Raw genomic sequence first — 23,781 nt, 5'->3', positions numbered from 1 at the left:
AATATTACCTTAGAACAAGAGCTCACCTAGTGTCGTTCCTATTAAAAGGACATTTCTACTTAAGCAGTAACTGCACAAATCCTTGAGGAGGCTAACAGAACTATTTACTTAACCTTACAAGCACTGTTCCCTCTAAGCTGTGCACGCGCGCACACAGATTCTAAACCCCGGGCACACGGGGAAACACCATGCACACATTTGTCTTGTGTCCTGACCGCACATCGGTTGGGACGCCCGCTCACCATCACCGCCAAAGTCCTGGGGCTGGCGTGGCGGCGCTTCCTGCTGCAGGTGCCTCTCCCCTTGACCTAACCTGATCCGACCCTAAGAGCCAGAGGGACCTGCTGGCTCTTTGGGTCTCTATGTGCTGCCGGTGCCTGCAAGCCCTGCTCCGGCAGCTCCCATTAGTGCTTTTCCCGGCCAGTGGGAGCCACAGAGCTCACAGTTGTGGCGGGCACAGCACATGGAGAGTGGAGACACCCCCTCGCCACTCTGACCCTAGGAGCCAGAAACCTCCCAGGAGGGCTGGTGAGTGCGGCCAGGGAAGGGGGCAGGGTGTGGTGGAGTGAGCGTCTGGGAGGTGTGTGGGGCCTGCAAGGGTAAAGAGGACGCTGGGCAGTGCGGGAGGTTTGTGTGTTTTGGGGCGCTAGCGGGGGGGGAGATGTGTGTGTCAGGGCAGTGGGTGGGGGTCTGTGTGGGGCATTGTTGTGGTGGGGCTGTGGGGAAAGGCACTGGGAGGAAGGAGAAATCTGTCTGTATTGGGAAATTAGCAAGTGGGGGGGTTCTGTGTGGGGTGCTGGGGCTGTGGGCAGGGGTGGTGGTGTGCACAGCACTGTGCATTTGTGTCAAATGTGGGAGGTTGTGGGGGGGGGGCTCTGGGCATAGTGGGTTCAGGGGGTGTAGGCCAGGGAAGCTGTGTGGGTCTCTTCCCCCACTCGCCCAATGTGTCCTGATATTTCACTCTTGCAATCTGGTCACCCTATTTATGGGTGACTTTTGATATTATTTGCTCGCCATCTATCAACACAGCCAGATTCTACTAGCTGGCAAGGGGGGCGGGAAAGGAGGGCAATGAATCATACCCCTCCCCACCAGCATTTTGAACATGCAACATTGATCACAGCGGGACGGGGGGATCCACACATCTCCTTGTAGTCTGTGTACAAACTCAAGTACATGCGAATAAGTCAAAATGCCTAGCTGTAGTTGCTAAGGAACTGCAAAGATTTCCCAGAAATGAACAAAGGTAAGTGTTTTCGTGATTGAAATCTTTCAAAGGCATTGGACTTCATACATTTACTTGTGATGTTTTACTGTTTTTTTGCCACAGATACATGGATGTGATCGGAGCTATGCACAAACTTCCAGTTTCCTGATCTGAATGATCTCCCATTTGCCCTTTTGTTAAGCACACTGAAATAGTAGCCATATAATAAAAGTATTAATTTTAAATAAATCAGTCAATCCCAAAATGTCACTGTCTAGCGGTCTAAAGCATAAAAGAACAGCAACTTCATTTAAATCTGGATGGCTGGATGAGACTATAGAGATGGTTACACCAAAGTCACATAGTGTAATGCCTGTTAAACTTTGTGAAATATTCACATATGATGAGGACAACCGAGTGGTTTGTGTATATTGTTGAGATGCCAGAGCTCTGGGAGAATTTTCAACAGGAAGAATGTGGAACTATGTATGGAAGTTGGATTTCTGAAAGCATCATCTGTCAAATAAGTCTCATATAGATGGTGTAACAAGACTTAGAAACAAAAACCCTTCCTTACAGAGCAGATTGCTTAGCATGATTCTTGAAAGTCCAGCTGAAAAGCAGAGGAGGCAAATTAATCTTGAATGCAAGCGCTCAAACCCAGAAGAAATCAAGGTATTTATTGACAATGCGGTGTTGGCTATTAAAATGAACAGCTCAAAGCTTTCTGTTCAGGATATTAATGACCATATGGAAAAGTACCAGTGAGCTGGAGAAGTAAAAATTATACTTTTGAATTTATTGAAATTATCAACTGCATTGTCCAAAATGACCTCATGCATGAAATAGCATTGGCAATATTTCATACTCTAGCTGTTGATGAAAGCACTGATATATCCATTAACATACTTGATACTCTACTTTAGATATAGATCCATAAATTCTGAAGACTATAAACCTTCGTTTGGTGGACTATTATGATTGCAAGAATATGATGCTGTTTCAATAGTGTCTGTAATCAAAGAGTTTTAAAAAACCACCAACTTGATCTAATGAAAATGGTGATGTTCACATCTGATGGTGCCTCCGTGATGTTGGGCAAACTCAATGGCATGGCTGCTCAGCTGAAACGTGATATTCCACACTTAGTTCAGCAACATTGCATTGCACACCGGGAAGACTTGGGGATTTCTGATGAATGGAAAGAGGTCAAGCTGATAAGAGACATCAAAACCTTAATGAGAACTGTCCACACGGTGTTCTGTTGGTCATCCAGGAGAAAATGCAAATTTCAGGAAATAGTGGATGCTTCTGAATGCAAGTCAGTGGCTTTCAGGCCACTCAATGAAGTGCACTGGTTATGTAGGCACTTTGCACTTCGAGCACTTACTCAAACTCTAATCCTCTTCTGGAATATTTTAAGCAGGATAAAGATCCGGATCCGGTTTCTAAATACTGCCACAAAAAGCTGAATACCATGGAATACTGAATAACGTTAGAAGTTTTGAATGATGTTCTGTCGGAGCTGGCTTCACTATCCACGCTGCTCCAGAAACAGGGCCTTACACCTCTTGAAGCATTTCCTTTTGCCCGAGGTAAACTGAACAAGATCAGAAGACAGTACCTTGGAGAGTCTTATGGAGTGACAAAGTTAAGGCTCTCTTAGATATGAGCTCTCAAGAAAATAATGAAATTGATACCAGTTCCATAATAACTTCCATAAATATCTTGTGTGCACATTTGGCAGACAGGTTTCCAGAGGATGAAGTCCGCTTTTGATTGTGCAGCAATAGTTAAGTGTGACTTCAATTTTGGAAGTCATCAGGTCAAATCCCTTTGTTCAAAATACAAAGACTTGCTGAAGAGATTGTTATAGTCAGTCAGTACGACTTCAAGTTTGCAGTAGCCAAAAGAATCAAAAGCCACTTGGTTTTAAGTTTCCCGAATATGGTGACATTTGCTCACCAGAACGAACATTTCAGGATCTTGCAAAGTTGATGGATATTGGAGGAACCTTCCTAGCATCAGGTGCAGACTCTGAGTGTGGTGTTAGCTTAATGAACACTCTAAAAAACAAACTACGGAATTGTTTACAAGTAGATCATTTGAACATGCTGATGTGTATTAAGAGTTACCAGCTGGATGGAGGACTGACAGATGTGGACAGAGTTTATATTAAATGGGCAAATGAAAAAGATTGTGGGGAAAAACAGTAAGGTTAGTTTAGCAGCCTGACATTTCCACCAATAAGGAAATTAAAATGCATTTGTAATTACATACCTTATTCTTAGCTGATAATCATTTATTGATTTTTTTTAAAGGAAAATTTTAAAATTTAAAACAAACTTTTTTTTTTTTTTTTTTACTTATGATGTCTCTATCTGAAAACCCATATAAATAGACATAAATTGCAAATTTTTAAATGTATAAGCATTTTACTCACTTGGGCAAATTTGCCTCATGGTGCACAAATTTGAACTCTGCTGCAAAAATTTGCACAGAAGAAATTTTTTTGCATACTCAACTTGTAAGCAATGTTCCCTCTAATTTTTGACAGGCTAAGTATGCCTACTTTTTTTCTTATGCCTTGTTTATTAGCTCTTTCTAAACTTCAATCCTGCTGCTTTTAATGAAATAGCCCCAGTAAAGTTAATGGAACTAGTTGCAAGATCACACCTCTGTTGTACATTTACTAACTGAACAGAGTTCACAAACAATTTTTGCACATAAAACTTTAAGCGAAGACAATGAAAAGCTTTTTTTGTCTACCAATCCACACAGTTTTCTCGAGTCTAGTCTTCACTAAAAAAGGTTTGCTGGTATATAGCTGTTCTAGTAAATGTGCCTAGTAGAGAGACAGGTTTCAGAGTAGCAGCCGTGTTAGTCTGTATTTGCAAAAAGAAAAGGAGTACTAGTGGCACCTTAGAGACTAACCAATTTGAGAGACAGTTTCTCATGGCAAAAATGTGCTTTTGCTGGTATAGTTCACACTAGTTTCCCAAACAATATAAGCTATATCTAAGGCCCAGCTTAATTTGCAATACTGCAGATTCCACAATATTAGGCTTCCACTGCAATTTTGACAGTGGATGCCCTGCCGTGTGCCCATAATAATAAGGTCTGTTATTGCTTGTCTGCAACTCAGCCGCAGTTCAAGTAGGGCCTTTTCTATGTCAGCAAAAGCACTTTTTGGCCAGTATAACTGCATCTGCAAGAGGGCTTCTGTTGGTATAAAAAGTGTTAAAAACACATTATGATGGCAGAGGTTTTTAGTGCAGAGCTCATGTAGGTTAGGGCAATAACCCAGGAAGGGGGGTCTTTCCTTTTTAATAAGATGATGGAAAATATCTGCCATGGTATTTTTGTTTAACTTTTTTGCAAAACTTACAGGAATTGGCAAATAACTCTGACTGATCAAACCATAATTTCTTCACCCTCTGCTACAGATGTTTGTATATACCTGAGTAAGCATAATAATGTGTTCTTTACCATTTCCTGTAACTTTACATCATTATTTTGAAGTGAGAAGCATAGAACCATTAGCATGAAGATGTTTTTGGGAGCATTAGAACCATTTGTATACATTAAACAAAGCTTGATTGGTCTGTATTAAGATGTTTGAATTTTTGTGTAATAGTCTTGATCATGACAAAGGTCTTATATTGTGGTTAGTCTGTACAGGCAGCTGTTTTGCTTTCAGATTATACAATCTCTGCATTGTGTAATTCAAGTTTATTCTTATAACTCTTCAGTTAATTTTGACTAACAGAAATACTATAGATTTTTAGGATGTGGTTGAAATTCCAGCTACTGCCGAACAATCAGGTTTTTATCTTGGCACTCATCAATAACCTTATGGAAGCAACACTAAATATTACACTAATTTGATTACTTGCTATCAGAACATTTTCCTCTGAGTATATTAATCATTTCTCAGCTTACAATGAATTTTATGTATAGTTTTATGCCAATGATAGTTTGCAAAATTCTTTTGTTCAGAGTTGCTTTCTGATCTTTAACCTTAGTTTAAATGCTGACTGAAATATTAATTAATTAAATTAATTAATATTTAAATTACGTCACGTTTTAATTTACTTTATTTAATTTAACTTCCTTAATTTACAGGAAGTTAGCCATTAACTAGTGTGTGTGTGTGCACATTTTATGCCTATTTCCCCCAATAGTTTCTTTGAGGGTTAGGTTTTAACGTGTTAATTTTGTACATTACAATGGAAACATGCTTTATTCTATATATGTTGTCTTTTCCAGATTCTAATATGAAGTTTTCCTTTCATGTGTCTTTTTCTTCTATCCTACCAAACAATACTATACTACTGTTAGCAGACATAATGAATTGTGAGAATTAGAGTGCAGGTTTTTCTCAGGTGGCAGATACAAAAACTGCATCCATAATTGGCTTGATGTGATAATGATAGTCAGTAATACACAGGATCTGTAGCGGCAGAACTAGAACCACATCAAGAAGACTGACCCTGGAAATTATTCTTGTACCCTGTTAGAAAGGGGAAGCTACTGAGGACTTTTACCACTTAAATAACTTACCCAAAGAGAGTGATTGAAGTGGTTCTCCAGGCTTGCTAACATTCATGGAGTCGGGAGGGAGGGAGAGGTATGTGAAAGAGCCCAGAAAAAGACAGGAAGCATGAGCAGAATGGCCAGTATTCTAGAGCAGTGTTTCACAACCTTTTCGATACCAGGGACCAGCACCAGTCCATGGAACAGTCATTGAGAAACAATGTTCTAGACAAATGGGGAAGAAACGTTTTCTAGAATGGCAGATGAGGAATATATTAAATTTACAAAAGTACGTGTTTGTAAGACTCTGGATATAGCATTGTCCTTTTGTTTTAAATACAAATCACTTTTTTTCAAAATTTAATTCATATAAATCTACAGAAAGCAGATTTTAATTACACCTCTTTCCTCTGAACTGGATCAGAACGATAAGTAATTTACTTCCCAAATACCCCTGAAATGAATGTTTCACTTGCATCAAAATGAGAGCTGAAACCTTGATAAATAGCTGTCTAGTTAAAATGTAGAACTACATGTATACTGTCTACTAAGATATTTTTGTCACTGTCTAAAGCTAATATATCACAACTGACAGCCTTCTACAGCAGCAGTCAGCTTGTGGTATAGGGTGAATGATTATTTTCCTCAGTGCTAATGGAACTTTGGCCTTTCAAATACTTTGCATTTAGGTACAGTGTTCTTAGAGAATTGAACAGGAATAATAAATGCCATGTTTGGTACCTAAATATCCACTTACTCCAGCAGATGAGACCCCTCTGCTGTAGTGGTCCCATTTTCTTCCTTACTCCTTTCTTCCCGTCGCATCTTAACTTCTTGTTCTAATTTCTGTCAGTTTTTAAAATAGTTTTGTCTATACATTACACATAGTGTTAATCTGACTTACCTCCACTCTTAATGAGGATATCGAAGAGATCATCCATCTGTTGACTGTGTGCATTTGAAATCTGTAACGGAGAGAGAATTTCTTGTCATGCAGACTCTAATATAAGATGTGATTGATGCCATCTTCCCTCAATAACACTATTAACATTAGCTTGGATTATGGCTCTAGATTTTTTTTTAAATGACTTTAGCCTCACCAGTAAAAGCTGGAGTAATGCCATGCTTTTAAATAATACTTTGAATGATATTAGAGGTGGTTGTCATCTGTTTTATAGTGTTGTCACTGAGGGGATTAGCATGAAGCAAATCAGGAAGCTGCTGAAAGGCAAGGAGAAATATGTTTTTTTAAATAATGTAAGTAATGTTGATGTATTTAATAGCTTTTTAAATAGTGGCTTCTTCTACCACATAAGCCACTAGCCAAGACTAGTGGGTGGGCTACTGGGGTTTTATATATATATATAAAATATATTAAATAGCATTCTAAAGAAATTATTACAACGAAATACAAATAAAGCAAATGAGCATCTTGCCTTGCAACTGTCTTGAAGTCTCCTCATTGCCAATATGAATGATGTCATAGTGATACTTTAAGGCCCACAATCCAATATTCCTCATAATAGTACTGACAACACTCATTAAAATGAGAGGGTCTTTTTGAGTGGTCCTGCTAACGTACCTTTTTAAATGTTGTTGAACAATTTTACACAAATACAAACAATGAAAAAATAATTAATCGTACACTTATCAAATACAGCTTGTCCATTTTCAAGGTATTATGGGTCAGACAACCTCTTTAAAGAGCTGAAAACATGCAATGTCATTTGAAGGGTAATTATTGCTAGATTGGTAACAAGGTGTCATATTTGATAATGTCACAATATTAATTATTTCCATACAGCTAAATATACAGACAAACAACCAATATTTTGTACATCTGAAATAATTTTATCTAAAGGATAAATTCAGTTAACAGAATCATGAAAAACCAGAGCTCTTGGAGTGAAAATCACTATATATATATCCAAAGGCCAATAGGGTAGGTCTGAGCAATGGAGTGCATGCAGGGAAATCCTGGCACTCGGACCAACACACTGACACTGATTTTAATAATTCTATGTAAAAAGGGAAAAAATTATCTGATAGTTATTTTCTCTTATTTAACCTACCTCTCGCTGACATGCCTGCATGTTGCGGGTCTGTTTTATGGCCTCTTCATAACGTGGAGGGTCTTTTGTCTTGGTTCCTGGATTGCTGAATAGAGTGTGTTGTATGATATATGGTTGGGACTCCGATGGTGAGTCAGGCTATGTGAAACAACAACATAATGAACAAACAAGTGAACCATATTGGTAAAGTAAACTATTCTTAAGGGGATCAGCTATATAAATATTAGATTTACCCTGGTTCTCCAGTCAGATAACTATTTAGCTGATAGTGTGTGATTACTTTTAACTGTTTTACAGCTAGATTAGATGTATGTATTCTGTATGTAAAATATTCATATACACCCAACACTAATTCCTCATGCTTACATTTTCTTAATAAAAAATGTAGCAACAGCCTTGTGGAGAAGAAGTGAGCAAATCTTACCTTATTGGGTCCGTTTTGCACTGAGGGAACCTGGTTCTTCCCAGCATCAAGGCTAGTGTTTAATGCCTTATTGATAAAAGGCTGTTGTAGTGTTTTAACGGGTGGATTTTGATAGGGAAATACTGTATTTGATGTATTAGGTGGGAAAACCTGTAAAGGATTAATATTTTATCAAAAGCTAACATTTTTATATTCGCAATCATGGTTAAATGACATTAAAATCATTAGGGAAAGTAAAAGCAATTATGCTTTCTTTCTTATGTATTTGTTTGCTTAACTTCTACCTGGGAAAGTGATTTTTCTATAACTACAATAATTGTCTGTATTTTTCAGTGGATTAGGCAGAAGAGTCTGGAGCAACTGTCAGCACTGCTGTTCTTGGAGAGAGACTGTCACACTGCAATGTTGAGCCTTTACTCACCTGAAATTTATAATACAGCTTCAGTCTGCCTGAAGAGTCTGCCAAAAGCTTTTGCTCATGATTATACTTTAAAAAAAAAAAAAATATCTAAACTGCTTTCCTCTCTGATTTTCCAGGAAGCACATGACCTATCTGTGTTGTTCTGAGAGGAACATGGTTTCTGGCACATGAGGCATAAAACAATTTAAAGTAACATCTCCACCTAGTGGCCAACCAATGAAGCACAATTATACTAATTTCTGGCCTGATTTAAATTCAAACTAGTTCTTAGAAAAAGATGATATAAACTCCGAGTGCATATCTGAAATACGTGCCAGATTAGGGGCTACCTTTTGTAAACCTGGATTATCAAAATTACGTAACAGTAACGTCTACCCCTTTAAGATAAAAAGTCCTTATTTGAGTAGGTTAGCTAGTATTTGAGCACAATCTAAAGAAATAAATGGAAAAATGGGAATGTTTTTCCCATCAATACAATACATGGTTAATAACAAAGAAACACAACAGCTAGTACTAATATAGTAGTTTTCTTTCATGATATCTACCTTATTAAAGTTTAAAGCCCATCAGCCCCATTTTTTTTCACATCGGGAAAATATGGTGCACACAGAGGTTAACAACTAGGTCCAGAAAGGTGACTTAGACTCACCAGTGCAATCCCTAAAATGTAGGCATCCTGGGGTGTAGTGGAATCCACAGACCCAAGTTATGTACCAAAGAACAGGATTCATACAAGCCAGCACACTGAGCAGGAAGCTGCCTAAATTAGGCAACAGAAAATGTCAGAAAGGGGTGTGGTCTAAGTCCTGGCCCTTAAAGGGAGTTGGGTGCCTAATTGTGGGCTGCAGGGAGATGCTTCCCTCCACTCTGCATTCACAGCCCTGGAGTTAGGCACCTTTCTCTCTCACACACATACACAGAGAGGAAATACATCCCTTCTATGTTCTATAGCCCAGTGGTTACAGCACCCACTGGGTATGTGGGAGACTTTGGTACAAATCCTCACACACTGATTTGAAACAGGGTTTCCCGTCTCTAAGGTGAGTACCCTAACCACCAGAGTAGAGGGTATTCTGGGGTAGGTCTCTCTCAATCTCCCCTGTAGAAGCTGTTTCACTTTTTATAGAATACTTAAATATTCACTGGAGCAGGGCCTGGAACCTTGGTTTTCCAGATGGGCACCCTAACCACCAGGCTACAGAATCATTCTTTCTGGCCCGCTATATAGTATGCAGTAAACCATGTTGTCTGCCTTAGAAAGGATAATATTTCCTAACAGAGAACTTAGGTTACCCATGTAGCAAATGGTAACAGAAATGCCTCAAATTACAGTATATGATAATTTCACATTTATATCTCATCAGTAGTCACAAACCTTTCTGATTTGTTGGGCCTGACTGAGCACATACTGTGTGACAGTATTTTGTTTTGATGGTGGACCATGCATCTGTGCTGCTGTCTGAACTGGACCAGAAGATGAAACAGGCGCAGATACTTGTGATGAAGCCTGAATTCCTGCTTGTGACTGAGCCAGAATACAAATGAAATTTACACAATGGCATTTAATATTTTAGCTATTTACAGTATAGTTATGGCATAATCAATAATCCTCAATTGTGGTAATTTACAATCAGTCAAGAAGTCACATTGTTTGAATACTGTTTCACTTTCAGATTCCACTGAAGCTTTACAGCCCAACATTTGAGTATGTAAAAGTAAAATAGAAGTAGATGGGCAAACACGCAGTTGGACGTGGGGGAAAAGTCCCAATACACATTTTGCAAATGACAGCATTTGGAGTTATATGCTCTAATCCAGTATAGATCAGAAAATCTGAATAGGATACTTTCTGTACAGTGTGGGAAAATTCCATCAAATCCTTATTGACAGAGACTGCAAATGAAACAGCAAGAGCACATGAATATATAGTGTACAAATATTTGTACACAACTGAGAAACCCCCTTTCTATACACCTGTTCCTTGAACCTCAAATGTATGGTAATGTAAATCCCTTATCCCCCCTCCGCCCCCAAACAAAAAAAACCCAACATCCCCAAAACATTAACAACTTTTCTATGCCAAAGCTAATTCTCCCCCAACACAATCTGGGCAGACTGTTTCCTAAACAAAGTGTACCATCACTGCATGCTGGTATGATAGGTGATACTTTTAAGTCATGTTTTTTTTCTTCTTAGCTTGGTAGCCTACTAAAACTAAGTGATGTCACTACTACAAAGTCTGAATGAAAGGAGATAAAGGAGACTCACAGGTCAGTAGTACAGAATGTCATGGAGATCAGTTGCACTAGAATCACCTAACTGATTTATATTGTGGAGAGTGGGGTTGCTGAAGCAAAGAAAAAGGAGCAAAGGGGTTGGATCTGCTGCTTTACCTGAAGGTTAGGGGAGCAAGGAGCAGAGTGGCCCATGTGGAGAAGAGCTATTTGCATACTCAAGAAGGCAGCAGAGGTTCCAAGCAAAGAGATGATAGGGCTTCCCAAGCTACACTGGCAGGGGAGATCCCAGCATGTGGAGGGAATGTGGTTTTTGAGGCCAGAATTAACTGATTTCGGGAGAGCCTAAAGCTAATTAATTAAAACGTAAGTGGATGTGAGAATTAATTTAATCTGAGGGGTGGGCATCAGAACTGATTTTATTTATGAGGGAAGAACTGATGACTTGTGTGGTGGTGGGAAGTCAGAGTTGATTTACTGGGGGCAGGAGGGAGTGCATGCGGAAAAGGATAGAGGACTGCAGGTACTTGTCTCTTGGGCTAGTAGGCTTAATCCCTGGAAGAATAATTGTCATGGAAATTTTTCAAAAAAATCTTTGCTAGAATGCACAAAAAGGACTCATCTAGGAAATGCCTGCGTGAGGGAAAAGAAGCTAACTGAAAAGATTGGCTCTTGATACTTTCTACTCAAGTCTAATGCAATTGTGAAATAAGTCAATATTTTTATAATTAAGCATATAAACAGCATTTTTCTACTCTATATAAAAAATGAGTAGCATGGCTTACAATCATAATGGGTAATTTAAATGATTAAAGTTAGATAAAACATTTCATACCTGTAGCTGTATATTGCCCACTGGTAGCTGCACTGAAGTGGCTGAATTTGGTCCTTGGATAGACAGTGGGAGTAGCAACTGTGTTGATCCATGGGTAGTTAGTAAAGCTTGAGGCTGGGCAACAACTGCAGTTTGTGGCTGCCTCTGTGAACTCACATAGAATTGAGAGATTACATTCTGTGGTTCAGCTTTGGCCAAAGGTACCTCCTGCTTGATAATGACAGCCTTTTTAGCAACTAGGTTCTGGCCACCAGTAGACACTGGCTGTCCTAAAGAATGGCTGGTTACAGATACTGGTTGCCTTGGACTAGAGCAATCAGTGAGAGTGTTTTCATCTTTGATAGCAGCATTTAGTTGTTTCTGATCCAACATAGTTATGGAGTTAACAGGAGTCTGGGATTGCTGCTGCTGACCCTGTTTTTCAACCTTCAGTTGCATTTTCAGTACTTCCACAAGTTTCTGTTCTTGTTCCAGTTTCCTTTTGAGCTCTTCAATCTGCTTCTCTTTTTCTTGAAGCTTGCGGTCCTTTTCTGCTGCATCAAGCTCCATGCTTGAGATGCTTCTACTAGCATGACTCAGACTGTCTTCATTCACAGTCACTCTTAGAGGTGAAGTACTTAAGAACTGGGATGGTGACATCATGGTCATCATTTCTGTGAAAGTATCTGTCATGTTTGTGTCATCTGTGCTTAGACTTGATTGTTCTGAAGAAGATGGTGAAATGGGCAAAGGGGAGCTAATGCTTTCAGTATGTGCTAATTTGAAGCCAGTTCCAGCAGACGATGTTTCTGAAGGAAAGCTCCCTACTGATTTAGTTAATGTTGTAACAGGGAATGTCACAGTTACCTCCCCTGTGTTACTGATAACACCAGTAGAAGTGGTTATTGCAACCACTTTATTAGTATTGACACTATTATTATTAAGGTCTTGGTAGGGTTTCAGACGCTCAATAAGATCTGTTTTCGTTCCAGACACTGGCAATCCCCTTAATTTCAATTCCATCTTCAGTTCAGCTACCTGAGGATAAAATAAGACTTAGTTTTCAAAACCAAACCAAACCAGCATGTTGTTTTACCTGCATTGGATTTTGCTAAAAGCATATTCAGCGTATTCACTATTCATTATGCACTCATCTTTTGTGTGCAAGAGAGAGATTCTTTATAGCAACATTTATGTAAAAAACATATCTATATAAACAAGTTCCTTTTGGTGGAAAGCCAAAAAATCATGTTAATACTAATACATTGCTATACAATAGACAAACATTTCAGATAGCACTGTAAGCACACTGCATATTTCTTTAATGCAAACAAGACTCATCTGGGAACTATGAAAGTACATCATCTCTCCATTTTGAACTGAAAACTTCTGAAACAAATCTACAGTATCTGACAAATGTGCACATTAAAGCATTGAATACACAAAATTTGGCATGTTGAGTCACTTCTTTATGCCAGCATGAGACAAGGTTATGGGACCTATTGTATCAGAAATTTATCAGGAGGATTGGATGACTCAGTGCATTAGTCACCTTTAGTTAGAAATTGACCAAATATTACTATATGCCACCTGGGTTTCTTTTACAAGAATGAAAAGCATAACCAATTTAGCTATCTAACTTCTGGAGGAGAGAGCCTGGATTTTCCAGTCAAATAAGTATACTGACTGACATGCTCACTGGGGTTAAACTATGGACAGAAGGGGTAAGTTACAGTATGTATTTTATGAAATTCTTTTAATCAGAATTTTGATTTAAAAATAAATGGTTACTTACCCTATAGTAGCTGTGGTTCTTTGAGATGTGTTGTCCACATGATTCCACTCTTGGTGCACATGTACCTCGTGCAAAAGACCGTATTATTTTGGCTAACAGTGTTCATTAGGGCCACACCTGCACCCTAAGTGCCCCCAACAAAGAATATACAGGGCAAAGTAGATCCACCTGTCCCTCAGTTCCTTCACCAATGCCATAGGAGTAGAATTCTGTATTTGCACGAAAGTACAATGGAGTGTGGAAACTGTGTGGACAACACGACCCGAAGAACTGCAGTTACTGTAAGATAAGTAACCATTCTTTCTGAGTGTGACTGTGCACATAGATTCCTCTCTTGGTGACTAACAAGCAGTTGTCTGGTTGTGTGGAGGTGGGTACTAGGAGTCCTACTTAAAAATACTGCAGGAGAACCCTCAAAAAACTGCCATCCAATTTCTGGAAGCCTGTGTTAAAGAATAGCACCTTGTAAATGTGTACAGTGAGCCCTGTGTAGCTACTCAACATATTTCAGATACAGGAATATTCCTCGAACAGGCAGTGGATGCTACCTGAGCCCTAATGCAATGTGCTTTAATGTGGCTTGGTGGATCTACTCTGGCTAGTTCATAACATGGCCTTATACAGCTGGAGACTGATTTGGATAACTTCTGTGAGGATACAGTTTGCCCCTTAATTCAATCAGCAAAGGCCATAAATAGTTTGGGCATGTTCCTGAATTATTTTGTTCTCAGTAAAAAGATAGTGTCCTTGCTGCATCAAGTGTATGAAACCTAGCTTTCCTAGGGTCGAGTGAGATTTAAGAAAGAAAACCAGGAGGTGAATAGATTGGTTTATGTGGAATCTAAGAGAACTTTAGGTAGAAACTTGGGGTGACATCTAAGAGTGTCCCTATTTTTATGAAATATTCTGTATAGAGGATCTGTCATGAGAGCCTGAACCTGCTTTACTCTTCACGCCAGAAAGGCAAGGCAGTATACGTTGACAGCTAGGACAGGAATCGGACTCATCAACCCTAATACTATATAGAGGACAAAGGAAAGTCCTGAACTGTGGGAAAAACATGCAATGAGGTATTTTAAGAATCTAGCCACTATAGGGTGGGGCAAAAGTTTGGTCTTGGCTTGTGGGGTGATGAGCAGATATTGCTGCTCTATGGACACTTATACAACCAATGGACAATCCAGACTGTTTCAAAGCCAGCAAATAGTCCAGCATTGCTGAAATTGGTAATGCTAAAGGAGACAACTGGTGCTGGGATGCCAAACAAAACCTGGTTCCATTTGGCTTCGTATTTTAAGTCTGGTTGAAGATTTCCCTGCTGTGAAGCAGAATGTTCTGAACCTCAACTGAACAGCTTCTTTTGGTGGATGTCATCTAGACAATATTCAGGCTGTCAGGTGTAACAGTGCTAGATCCGGGTACAGTATCTGACTGTTGTTCTGAGAGACAATGTTGGGCAAAGAAGGTAAGGCAATTGGTGGCTATGTTGAAAGGCTGATGGAGATCTGAGTATTAGAGCTGTTTTGCCCATGCTTGGGCTATCATGCACCCTGCATCCTCTCTGTTTCCTCAGAAACCTCGGTATTGTGGGGATCCTGGTGTCCAAGAGAAGGGGACATCTGTCCAGGAGTCTGGGCTTGCACCCCTTTCTGGAACAGAATGTCTGCTGACACTCAATCTGGTCCATGGCAAACAGATTTCTATTTCTGGGAATCCCACTTATGAAAGGTGTTCTCTGACTGACCACTCATGGCTGACAGAACTGTCTCTCAGTTGATTTACCAAGATATTCTGAAGACTGGGAATACTCAGAGCCACTGGGTGATTTGATTCAGAATGTATCAAATTCCATAGTTACATGGACTCCTGACAAGAGTGGGGATGATCTTGCTTCCCCTTGCTTGTTGACATAGTGCATAGCTGTGGTGCTGTCTGTCAGCATTGCACCATTTTACTTGCATGCCAGGTGGATTGCTCTGAGCTCTAGGATATCTATGAAGATGAGTCTCTGTGGAGGGACTATAGTCCCTGAATTTAAAGGCCGTCTAGATGAGCCTTAGCCCAATCCCTGAACAATGATTAGTCACCAGAGCCTTGGTAAGTAGAGGTGCTGCTAAGGGCACTCAGTTGCACACTTGAAAAATGTCTTTCCACAATTTCACAAGAAGAGGACTTCTTGAGGGACCATGCTTTTCACGTCCATGTGGTGCCTGCTGGTAGATATATTGATGTCAATCACCTTTGCATAGGAGCTTAGGTGAAGTCTGGCATGCTGTGTGACATGAGTGCATGAGGCCATGTGTCCTAGAAGTCTGAGACGTGTGGACAACATGTTTGGAATCTCTGGGAGAGGTAAAAAACTATACTTACTATATGACCTATTGTATTATATAGTAGGTTAAATAAATCACACAGTGCACAGAAAAGCAGATACTGCAAGAGTGTTGTCTCACTGCCATGGGCAGTAAGAAGGAACTGAGGAACTGCTGGGCCTGCTCTTCATGCCCTCAGGTGTGGGCTGTTATGGCACTTCAAGTGCAGAAATGTCCCCAAAGGACACTGCTGACCAACAGAATCCAATCTTGCATGCCTGGGACGCATGTATCAACAAGAATGGAATCTATATGTGCACTCAAATAAGAACTATATTTTGCCATTAGTAATATTTTACTAGTGGCTTTCACAATAAGAATATCCCACATGCCTACTCTAGAATTTGTTAAAGGTTCCCATTGTCGACAGCTGATCTAGATGATTAGCATTTCCAACTTTCAGGCTAAACTGGCTACATGTTTTGCTTGTTTTATATGAGAAAGACAGCTTTGAAACCAGTAGATTGCTGTCCCAACAATCTAATCTTCAGAATCTTCCTTCTGTGTTTGGATAAGAAACCAGGATTCACTGGGTTAAGGAACACAAGGCAGAGAATAAACAAGCTGACCACTAGATGTCTTGCTATTCCTTCACACAAAACTGGGAGCATTTGTGTCATAGCTAATGAAAATATTTGAATCTGAACACCACAAACTTGATGTTCTTCATATCCATTTTCAAAAGCGGACTGACATCTTTAATTCCGCAGAACAGCTTCTTAATGAAGAAAGGACCTTTTATGCTGGAGCTGGTAGAATATGACAAAAGTGACGTGTGAATATTTTTGTGAATAAACCTGGCAGGTTTATTTCATGATCCCAGTCTGTGGGTTCGTATTATTCACACAACTTCCTTTTCAGGATTCACAAAAAGTGAAGACATTTTCATGAATTTTAGCATGAATGCTTAACTGAAAATTTATAAGGAATCAATGTGTTGTTCAATATTGCTATTCATTATTCTCCTGCTTAGTTTCCATAATCCAGTCAGGAAACAAAACAATACTATGTGACATAGCTGACCAGTCATACATCATAAATGGTGAATACACTAACAGCAGGAAAGGTTCATAAACAATTAACAGACAGGAAAAAAAGTCTATATTTGTAGCATAATTAGCAACAAATAATTCAACCAGCTCTACTTCATAGGACCAATTAGCAAAAGGGAATTCTTGTTTTGTTGTTTATAAAGGATATAAAACTACTACTGGTAAATAATGTAGTTTCTGTATAGAAATTTTAAATTATGTAAGATGGACCAAATATAAACATATATAAATATAGAGAGGTGTGCCCCACTTTGTGTGTACAAAATTATTGTGCACACATTCTGCACACTTCACTTGCTTGCATAGGCAGCAGACAAGCCAATTCTATTTGTGCACACAGGTGACAGTGCTCAGAAGTGTGTACACAACAGGAGAAACAAGTGAGTTAAGGCCCCAATAAAATTTAGCCCATCTTTAATGGTGTTATTTCTACGCAGAAATTACAGCAGTCACTTCTCTGAATGTCTCATTAGGGGATCTGTTTAAACTTATAGTGCTGACTTAAACCTCTGTATTAGAATATTATAACTCTTCATAGGGAACCATTAATTCAATGTCAATCTGTTTGTGGTCAACATTTAGCATATAGTCTGCTTCATCTAGATACTTTCATTCTCCTGGGCAAGCCTTCATATATTGAACAGATAAAGTATGCAAATATTCTATGTTCCTTTCTTATCTGAAGTAGAGAACTGTTGTAAGGATTAGATAAAATTTATAAAATGCTTTGGACAAGAAAAGAGCTTCTTAGAAACTGGGGGGGAAAAAAAACTAAATAAAAGCAAAATATCTAGATTGGTAGTAAATGAAATTGACAAAAACATTTCTATAAGATCTCAGAGGAAATGTAAAGTACATAGAAAAATAAAATCCAGGCTTATGCCTGTCAGTAACATTTTGCAAGTTATAACCTTTGCTGATATTTGCACATAGACAAATCCCTCTTCATTTTTACCTTCAGGTCATCCAAGCTTGAAGGAAGCGGTCCTGGTTTCCTGCTGGGAATATTACTGTTCTGTCTTGGTGTGCAGGCTACCGACGTAGGTGCGCTGCTGCTCAAAGTAGTCAGTGGTATATTCCCGTTGTTGTTCTGTTTGTCACTGAGGGGTCTGCAAGTAAAAAACAAAACAAAAATCAGTGCTAGCTATTATGGTATTTACTTTTAAGAAGCAGTAGTACTGAATTTAAAATTTATCCACTTAATGGCAGAAAATTGACTTTTCCTCAGATGCAAAACTAGAACAGTTGGACTCATTACATATTTCAAATGATTCTTGAATTGCTTGCAGAGGAAAAGTCTACTGTGGAAAATATATTGGTATTTTTTGTAGTGTACAGTTAGTCTTACAAGTTCATGTTTAATCACTTTTATTACACTACTAAAATATTAAGGAAATCTTGCCTCTAAAAAGTGAACAGGATTTATACAACCCAAGCTGTCTTTGTTTCAAATATCATACTATTTTTTCTATTAATGCAAGAACACCACAATCAGATATCAAAAACACAAGAAGAAATATTGAAATTAACCAAACTTCTGCTGACTAGTGCAGTAAACTAGGTTAATAATGTATGTCACTCTATTTTAAAAGCTGTCTTCATATGCAGATTTACATATTTAGAATTAATTAAAGAACCTTTGGAGTGTGATAATTGTTTAAGATATATGTGAACAAATGGAGCCAAGAAGAAGAGTTTGCAAATTGCACACTAACATTTCAATCTCTTTCCTATCATAAAAGCTAAAACGAACATTTTCAAATTAGATACCTAAAATGAAGCATCTAAGTCCACATGTAGACACCTAAGTAAGAGTGGCCTGATTTTCAGAGGAATTGAATATGCATATCTTCCTGTAACTTCACTGGAGACTGCACATTCAGTTCTTTTGGAGGAAAACTGGTTTTATTTATGTGCTTAAATATGGGGTTAGGTGTCTAACTTTAGATATATAGCACTGGAAGTTTTGGCATAATTTTTTCATCTGCCAAACTGGTTTTGCTTTGCAAGAAACCTGGCCAGTCATTCTCTGAAAACAAAACTCATGTTAATTAATTGGTTGGATTTATTGGTTAAGCATGGATTCCTAAATTTCTATAATAAAACTGCATCATATGGCCACAGAGCAAGTGGGCCTGCCTCTTACTGACTTTGTATTTGTGATTACAACTTTCCCGGATAAACAATATTGTACCAGGAAAATGCACATTTTGTTAGAGACATTTGGACTTACTGTTCAAATGTAAATTGTACCTTGCTGACAAGGCAGAGCACATATTTTATAATAAATATCCAAAAGATTATGCTAGGTTAATCTTTAATTTTGTTATTCTGAAAAAAGATCAGATCGAGAGTGGATCTGTGTGTGAAAAAAACTAATATGTTTAGCAGCCACTGAAATTCCATACTTCCACCTCATCTTTCTGAACAGCTGCACTTTTCTTTCCTGGTTTGTGTAATTATGCCCTTATTAGCATTTCTAAGCAACAATGTATACCTCTTAATATCTCAAGGGTCTTTTAAAGTGGGGTTAGCAAGATTTTTTTTTTAATGTTTCCGTCTGTTATGTAGAATAATTCTTACTCAGTAAGAAAAAACAGTTACATTGGACATGTGTGAGCACTCGAAGAAGAAAAAACGGTTGCACATATCCATTTCAACGTAGGTGCAGGCATGCCCTGAGCACAGTCACCTAAATTTTTTCCCTTAGTGGTACCCATAGAGTCGCTCTAACACCTCCAGTTGTAGCATGCTCATAGTGCAGGAATAAGGGGCCCTGCTGAGCTTGCACCCTTTCAGTTTCTTCTCACGGACCACTCCAAGAAAGGGGACAGCAGGTGGGTCTTGGAATGGATATGTGCAATACATCTAGAAGAATAACAGTTACAAAAGGTTAGTAACTGTTTTTTCTTCTTCGAGTACATGTCCATTCCAATGTAGGTGATTCACAAGCAGTTGCACAGGAGGTAGGCTTGAAGCTTAAGGGCAAGCTGACTGCAACACTGCATGGCCAAAGTAGGCACCGTCTCTGGTTTGTTGAGTAATGGCATAGTGTGCTGAGAATGTGTGCACCGAGGACCAGGTCGCAACACTGCAGATATCTCGAATAGGAACTTACTTAAGCTAGTAAAGCTGCCAAAGAGGCTTGAGACCAAGTGGAATGAGCAGTCAGGTTCGGCAGCGGGGAGACCCCCCACAAGTTCGTAACATGCCTGGATATATGACATGATCCAAGATTAAATCCTCTGAGTAGGGATGGGGAGCCCCTTTCATGCTTTTAGCTATCGCTGTGAAGAGCTGTGTTGATCTACGGAACAGTTTGGTCTTCTGAACATAAAATGCCAGGGCCCATCTGCAATCCAAGGAGTGCAGACAGTGGTCTTCCCTATCTGCGTGTGGTTTAGGATAGAATAATGGTAGAAAAATTGATTGGTTGCAGTGGAATTGAGAAACCACTTTCGTGAGGAACTTTGGATGCAGGCATAGCTGCACTTTATCTCTGAAGAAGATTGTATATGAGTAGAGCTCCGTGTTGGTTATAGAAGTCGCAGAAGTCATGGATTCCGTGACTTTCTGCGACCTCCGTGACTGCCAGTGTGGCTGACCACAGGGCAGTCCAAGCAGCTGGCTCTGGGGCCAGCTGCATCATACACTGCTGGCTCTGCAGCCACCCATTTGGGTGGCCTCGCAGCTAGGGGTCCCAGGGCAGCTGGAGCAGCTGCTGTCGGCAGCCCACAGGCAGCCAGAGCAGCTGCTGCTCAGTGGCTCCTGGCAGCTAGTGCTGATGGCCCTGCCCCAGCAGCGGCCCCCCTCCCCAAGATTTAGTCAGGGGTATTTATAGTATAAGTCATAGACAGGTCACGGGCTGTGAATTTTTGTTTATTGCCTGTGACCTGTCCATGACTTTTATTAAAAATACCTTTGACTAAATCATAGCCTTATATATGAGGGTTCCAAGGTGAGGGCAACTCTGAAAGTCTCCTAAATGATGTAATGGCCACCAAAAAGGCCACCTTCCAAGAGAGGTCCAACAGTGAGCATGTCACTAGTGGCTCGAAAGGCGGGCCTGTTAGTTTCAACAGGACAAGGTTTAGGTCCTGGGGGAAGGAGGAGAATTCGTTCCTTTATCTGAGGGAATACCCTTCTCCTTTGAGAAAACAAATTACCATTTCATGTGAGAAAACCAACCTATTGTCAACCTTAGGATGAAAGACTGAAATGGCCACCAGGTGGACCTTGACTGAAGAAAAGGCCAGGCCTGGCTGCTTTAAAAGCAGAAGGTATTCCAGAATGAGCTGTAATGAGGACTGCATAGGCAGAACTCCATGCTGGGAAGACCAGATGGAGAATTGTTTCCACTTTGCCAGGTACATCACTCTAGTGAAGGGTTTTCTACTGCCCAGTCGGACTTGACAAACCTGCTCTGAGCAAGCTTGCTCTTCAGGGTTCAGCCATGAAGGTTCCAGGTCATCAGATGAAGAGAGCTAAGGTTTGGGTGGAGAAGCTGGCCATGGTCCTGTGTGATCACGTCCAGACCTGAGCAATGAGGGAAGTTCCAGCAACTATCATGGGTGGTACGAAGGAACTGAAAGCGCGTGGGCATGGCAACGCCCCTTATACTGGCACAATGAGTGTGTGGCACCAGAGGCAGTAGAGCCAAGCCAACAGATACCACCACTAAGGGAAAAAATTCCGGCAACTGCTCGAGGAGAGCACACACTAACATTGGAATGGACATGTGCAAGCACTCAAAGAACAAACTGCTGTTACAGCATGCAGGGCTAAGCTTGTTGTATTAATATCAGTTTAAAATGGATGTTAATTAACATTCCCTGCACTTTCTTTGTTCAATTTAATTCAAGATAAAAATATTTTTGTAATGCCTCTACATGTAAGAGAATGAGCAGCTGATACCACATGCACATCACTGCTTCCAAAGATAGGATACATGGCAATTATACAAATGTCATTGGTTACTCTCAGATTATACTTTTTAGTTATTTACTATCAGGTTGTTGTTAAGGAAGGCTGGAAACAGAATGCTACATTGCTGTAAATTAGGTTCTCTCCATCATGGGCATATTGGGGATTAATGATGTTTCTGAGTCACTCATATACTATGGTGAGGGGAGAAAAGGAGGGGTGTAGAAAGTACCTAGACAGGATTTTAGGTCCAGATTTTAACTTCGTCACATCTTACAAAGCCCAACATTCCTTCTTATCCAAAAGTCTCTCAACCTCTCCAAAATGCCCCAAACAGCAACACTGGGATAGCAATAGCAAAATGTGCATAGAAGTTGCATTCTGTCTCTGATCTGCCTGCTTGTGTCAAAGTATGTGTAGGCAGGGTGTTGAAAGTTACAAGCATTCATAAGAGATCACAATTCTTGTGAATGTAAATAACATGTTTGATTAGAAAAATATAGCAGACAAATAAAGGGGCGGTGCTTGCATATGTCCATAGACCAAAATTAAGCCAGTAGGTCCAGTTATAGGTTTATCAGACTTTACTGTCCCTTCAATAAATCAAAACTATAGCCTCATCACTATGTGGGCTGCGAAGAGATGCAGAGAATTGGAGACTGAGGAAGAGGTAGTATAGAGGGTATGTGCACTGACCTACCTTTAGATATAACCACCTCAAATCATGGTGAGTCACCATCCCCTAATATAGGGTTGGTGCCTAACATGCACAAATTAACCTTAACAAATTCTACATTTGATGTGTATTTTTTCCTTATTTAATAAAAATGCAAATTCATCCCTTTAAAGGAAAAAACTGACAAAGTTTCACATACTTGAGCGGTGCAGGTAGAATTGTCTGGTAGTTGTAGTGTTGTTGCTGTTGGCTCAGGATCTGCAGCTGCAAAAAAAGCTGCTGTTGCTGTAGCAAACGAGCATAATTGGAGTCCATCTGTGGCTCGTTCTTCTCCCCTTTCTGATCAGGTGGGATATATTGATGGTACTTCAACTTCTTTACCCTAGGCTTAGGTTCTTTACATTTCTTGCTCCGATGCTTGTCATTTGGGTTCTTGGGATGGCTTTGCTATTTAGAGACAAAGTTAGAAAAAATTATAAAATAAAACAGCTATTACACAGACATCTTTACAAAGCGATTGTATGAACAAATGAAGTTGAGGCATAAAGGAACACATCAGTTATGAAAAACGAGATGGCAAGAAATAATGATGTCCATTATAGTCATCAGCTCAGCTGTGGCCATTTGGAATAGAATATACAGTAGAACCTCAGAGTTACGAACTATCAGTTGACCACACACCTCATATGGAACTGGAAGCATGCAATCCGGCAGCAGAGACCAAAAATAACCCCAAATACTGTACAGCACAGTACTGTGTTAAATGTAAACTACTAAAAAAATAAAGAGAAAATTAAAAAAAAAATTTGATAAGGTAAAGAAACTTTCTGTGCTTGTTTCATTTAAATTAAGATGGTTAAAACCAAATTTTTCTTCTGCATAGTAAAGATTCAAAGCTGTATTAAGTCAATGTTCAGTTGTAAACTTTTGAAAGAACAACTATAATGTTTTGTTCAGACTTACAAACAACCTCTATTCCCAAGGTGTTTGTAACTCTGAGGTTCTACTTTAGATCTTTTTGCCATTTTAGTAAGCTATATATTTTATTCAGTTCAGTCAAAAAGACCAGACATGTCATGTCCAGTTAGATTCTAAATGAAGGTTCCCTACTAATATATGAGTATCTGTCAAAGAGGGAACTTCAGACCACTTTAAAGATTCCCACTAGCTCTGTTAAACAATTTAATCTACATGACATCCTACTTACATCAGTAGATCACTGTAATACTGTATTAAGTAACTTCCAAACAAAGCA

At 39.4% G+C, this 23,781-nt stretch overlaps 1 protein-coding gene and 1 long non-coding RNA gene across 19 annotated transcripts in view; one reads left to right on the top strand and one right to left on the bottom strand.

The window, feature by feature from the left end:
- Window positions 1-23,781, bottom strand: part of MRTFB (myocardin related transcription factor B) — a 203,036-nt gene that overhangs the window by 16,367 nt on the left and 162,888 nt on the right. For 12 of the 16 annotated variants that reach the window (XM_073362397.1, XM_073362400.1, XM_073362384.1 and 9 more), the window contains 7 exons: window positions 22,726-22,973; window positions 17,883-18,036; window positions 11,730-12,746; window positions 10,036-10,185; window positions 8,240-8,389; window positions 7,816-7,953; window positions 6,648-6,708 (listed from right to left, as the gene is read on the bottom strand). In XM_073362397.1, the coding sequence (XP_073218498.1) occupies window positions 6,648-6,708; window positions 7,816-7,953; window positions 8,240-8,389; window positions 10,036-10,185; window positions 11,730-12,746; window positions 17,883-18,036; window positions 22,726-22,973 (1,918 nt within the window). Of the gene's footprint in view, window positions 1-6,617; window positions 6,965-7,815; window positions 7,954-8,239; window positions 8,390-10,035; window positions 10,186-11,729; window positions 12,747-17,882; window positions 18,037-22,725; window positions 22,974-23,781 lie in introns of those variants that run through there. The other 4 variants (XR_012161142.1, XM_073362399.1, XM_073362393.1 and 1 more) reach the window with 4 other exon arrangements.
- LOC140918318 (uncharacterized) overlaps window positions 1-23,781 on the top strand; it is a 95,468-nt gene that overhangs the window by 36,069 nt on the left and 35,618 nt on the right. For 2 of the 3 annotated variants that reach the window (XR_012161145.1, XR_012161144.1), the window contains 2 exons: window positions 8,573-10,930; window positions 17,889-17,971. This is a non-coding gene — a long non-coding RNA (uncharacterized lncRNA). Of the gene's footprint in view, window positions 1-5,245; window positions 10,931-17,888; window positions 17,972-23,781 lie in introns of those variants that run through there. The other variant, XR_012161143.1, reaches the window with a different exon arrangement.

Source organism: Lepidochelys kempii, chromosome 10, assembly GCF_965140265.1.
Source record: "Lepidochelys kempii isolate rLepKem1 chromosome 10, rLepKem1.hap2, whole genome shotgun sequence".
NCBI classification, from domain to species: Eukaryota; Metazoa; Chordata; order Testudines; family Cheloniidae; genus Lepidochelys; species Lepidochelys kempii.
The sequence above is the reverse complement of the archived record's forward strand: the minus strand, read 5'-3'. Positions and strand labels throughout refer to the sequence as shown.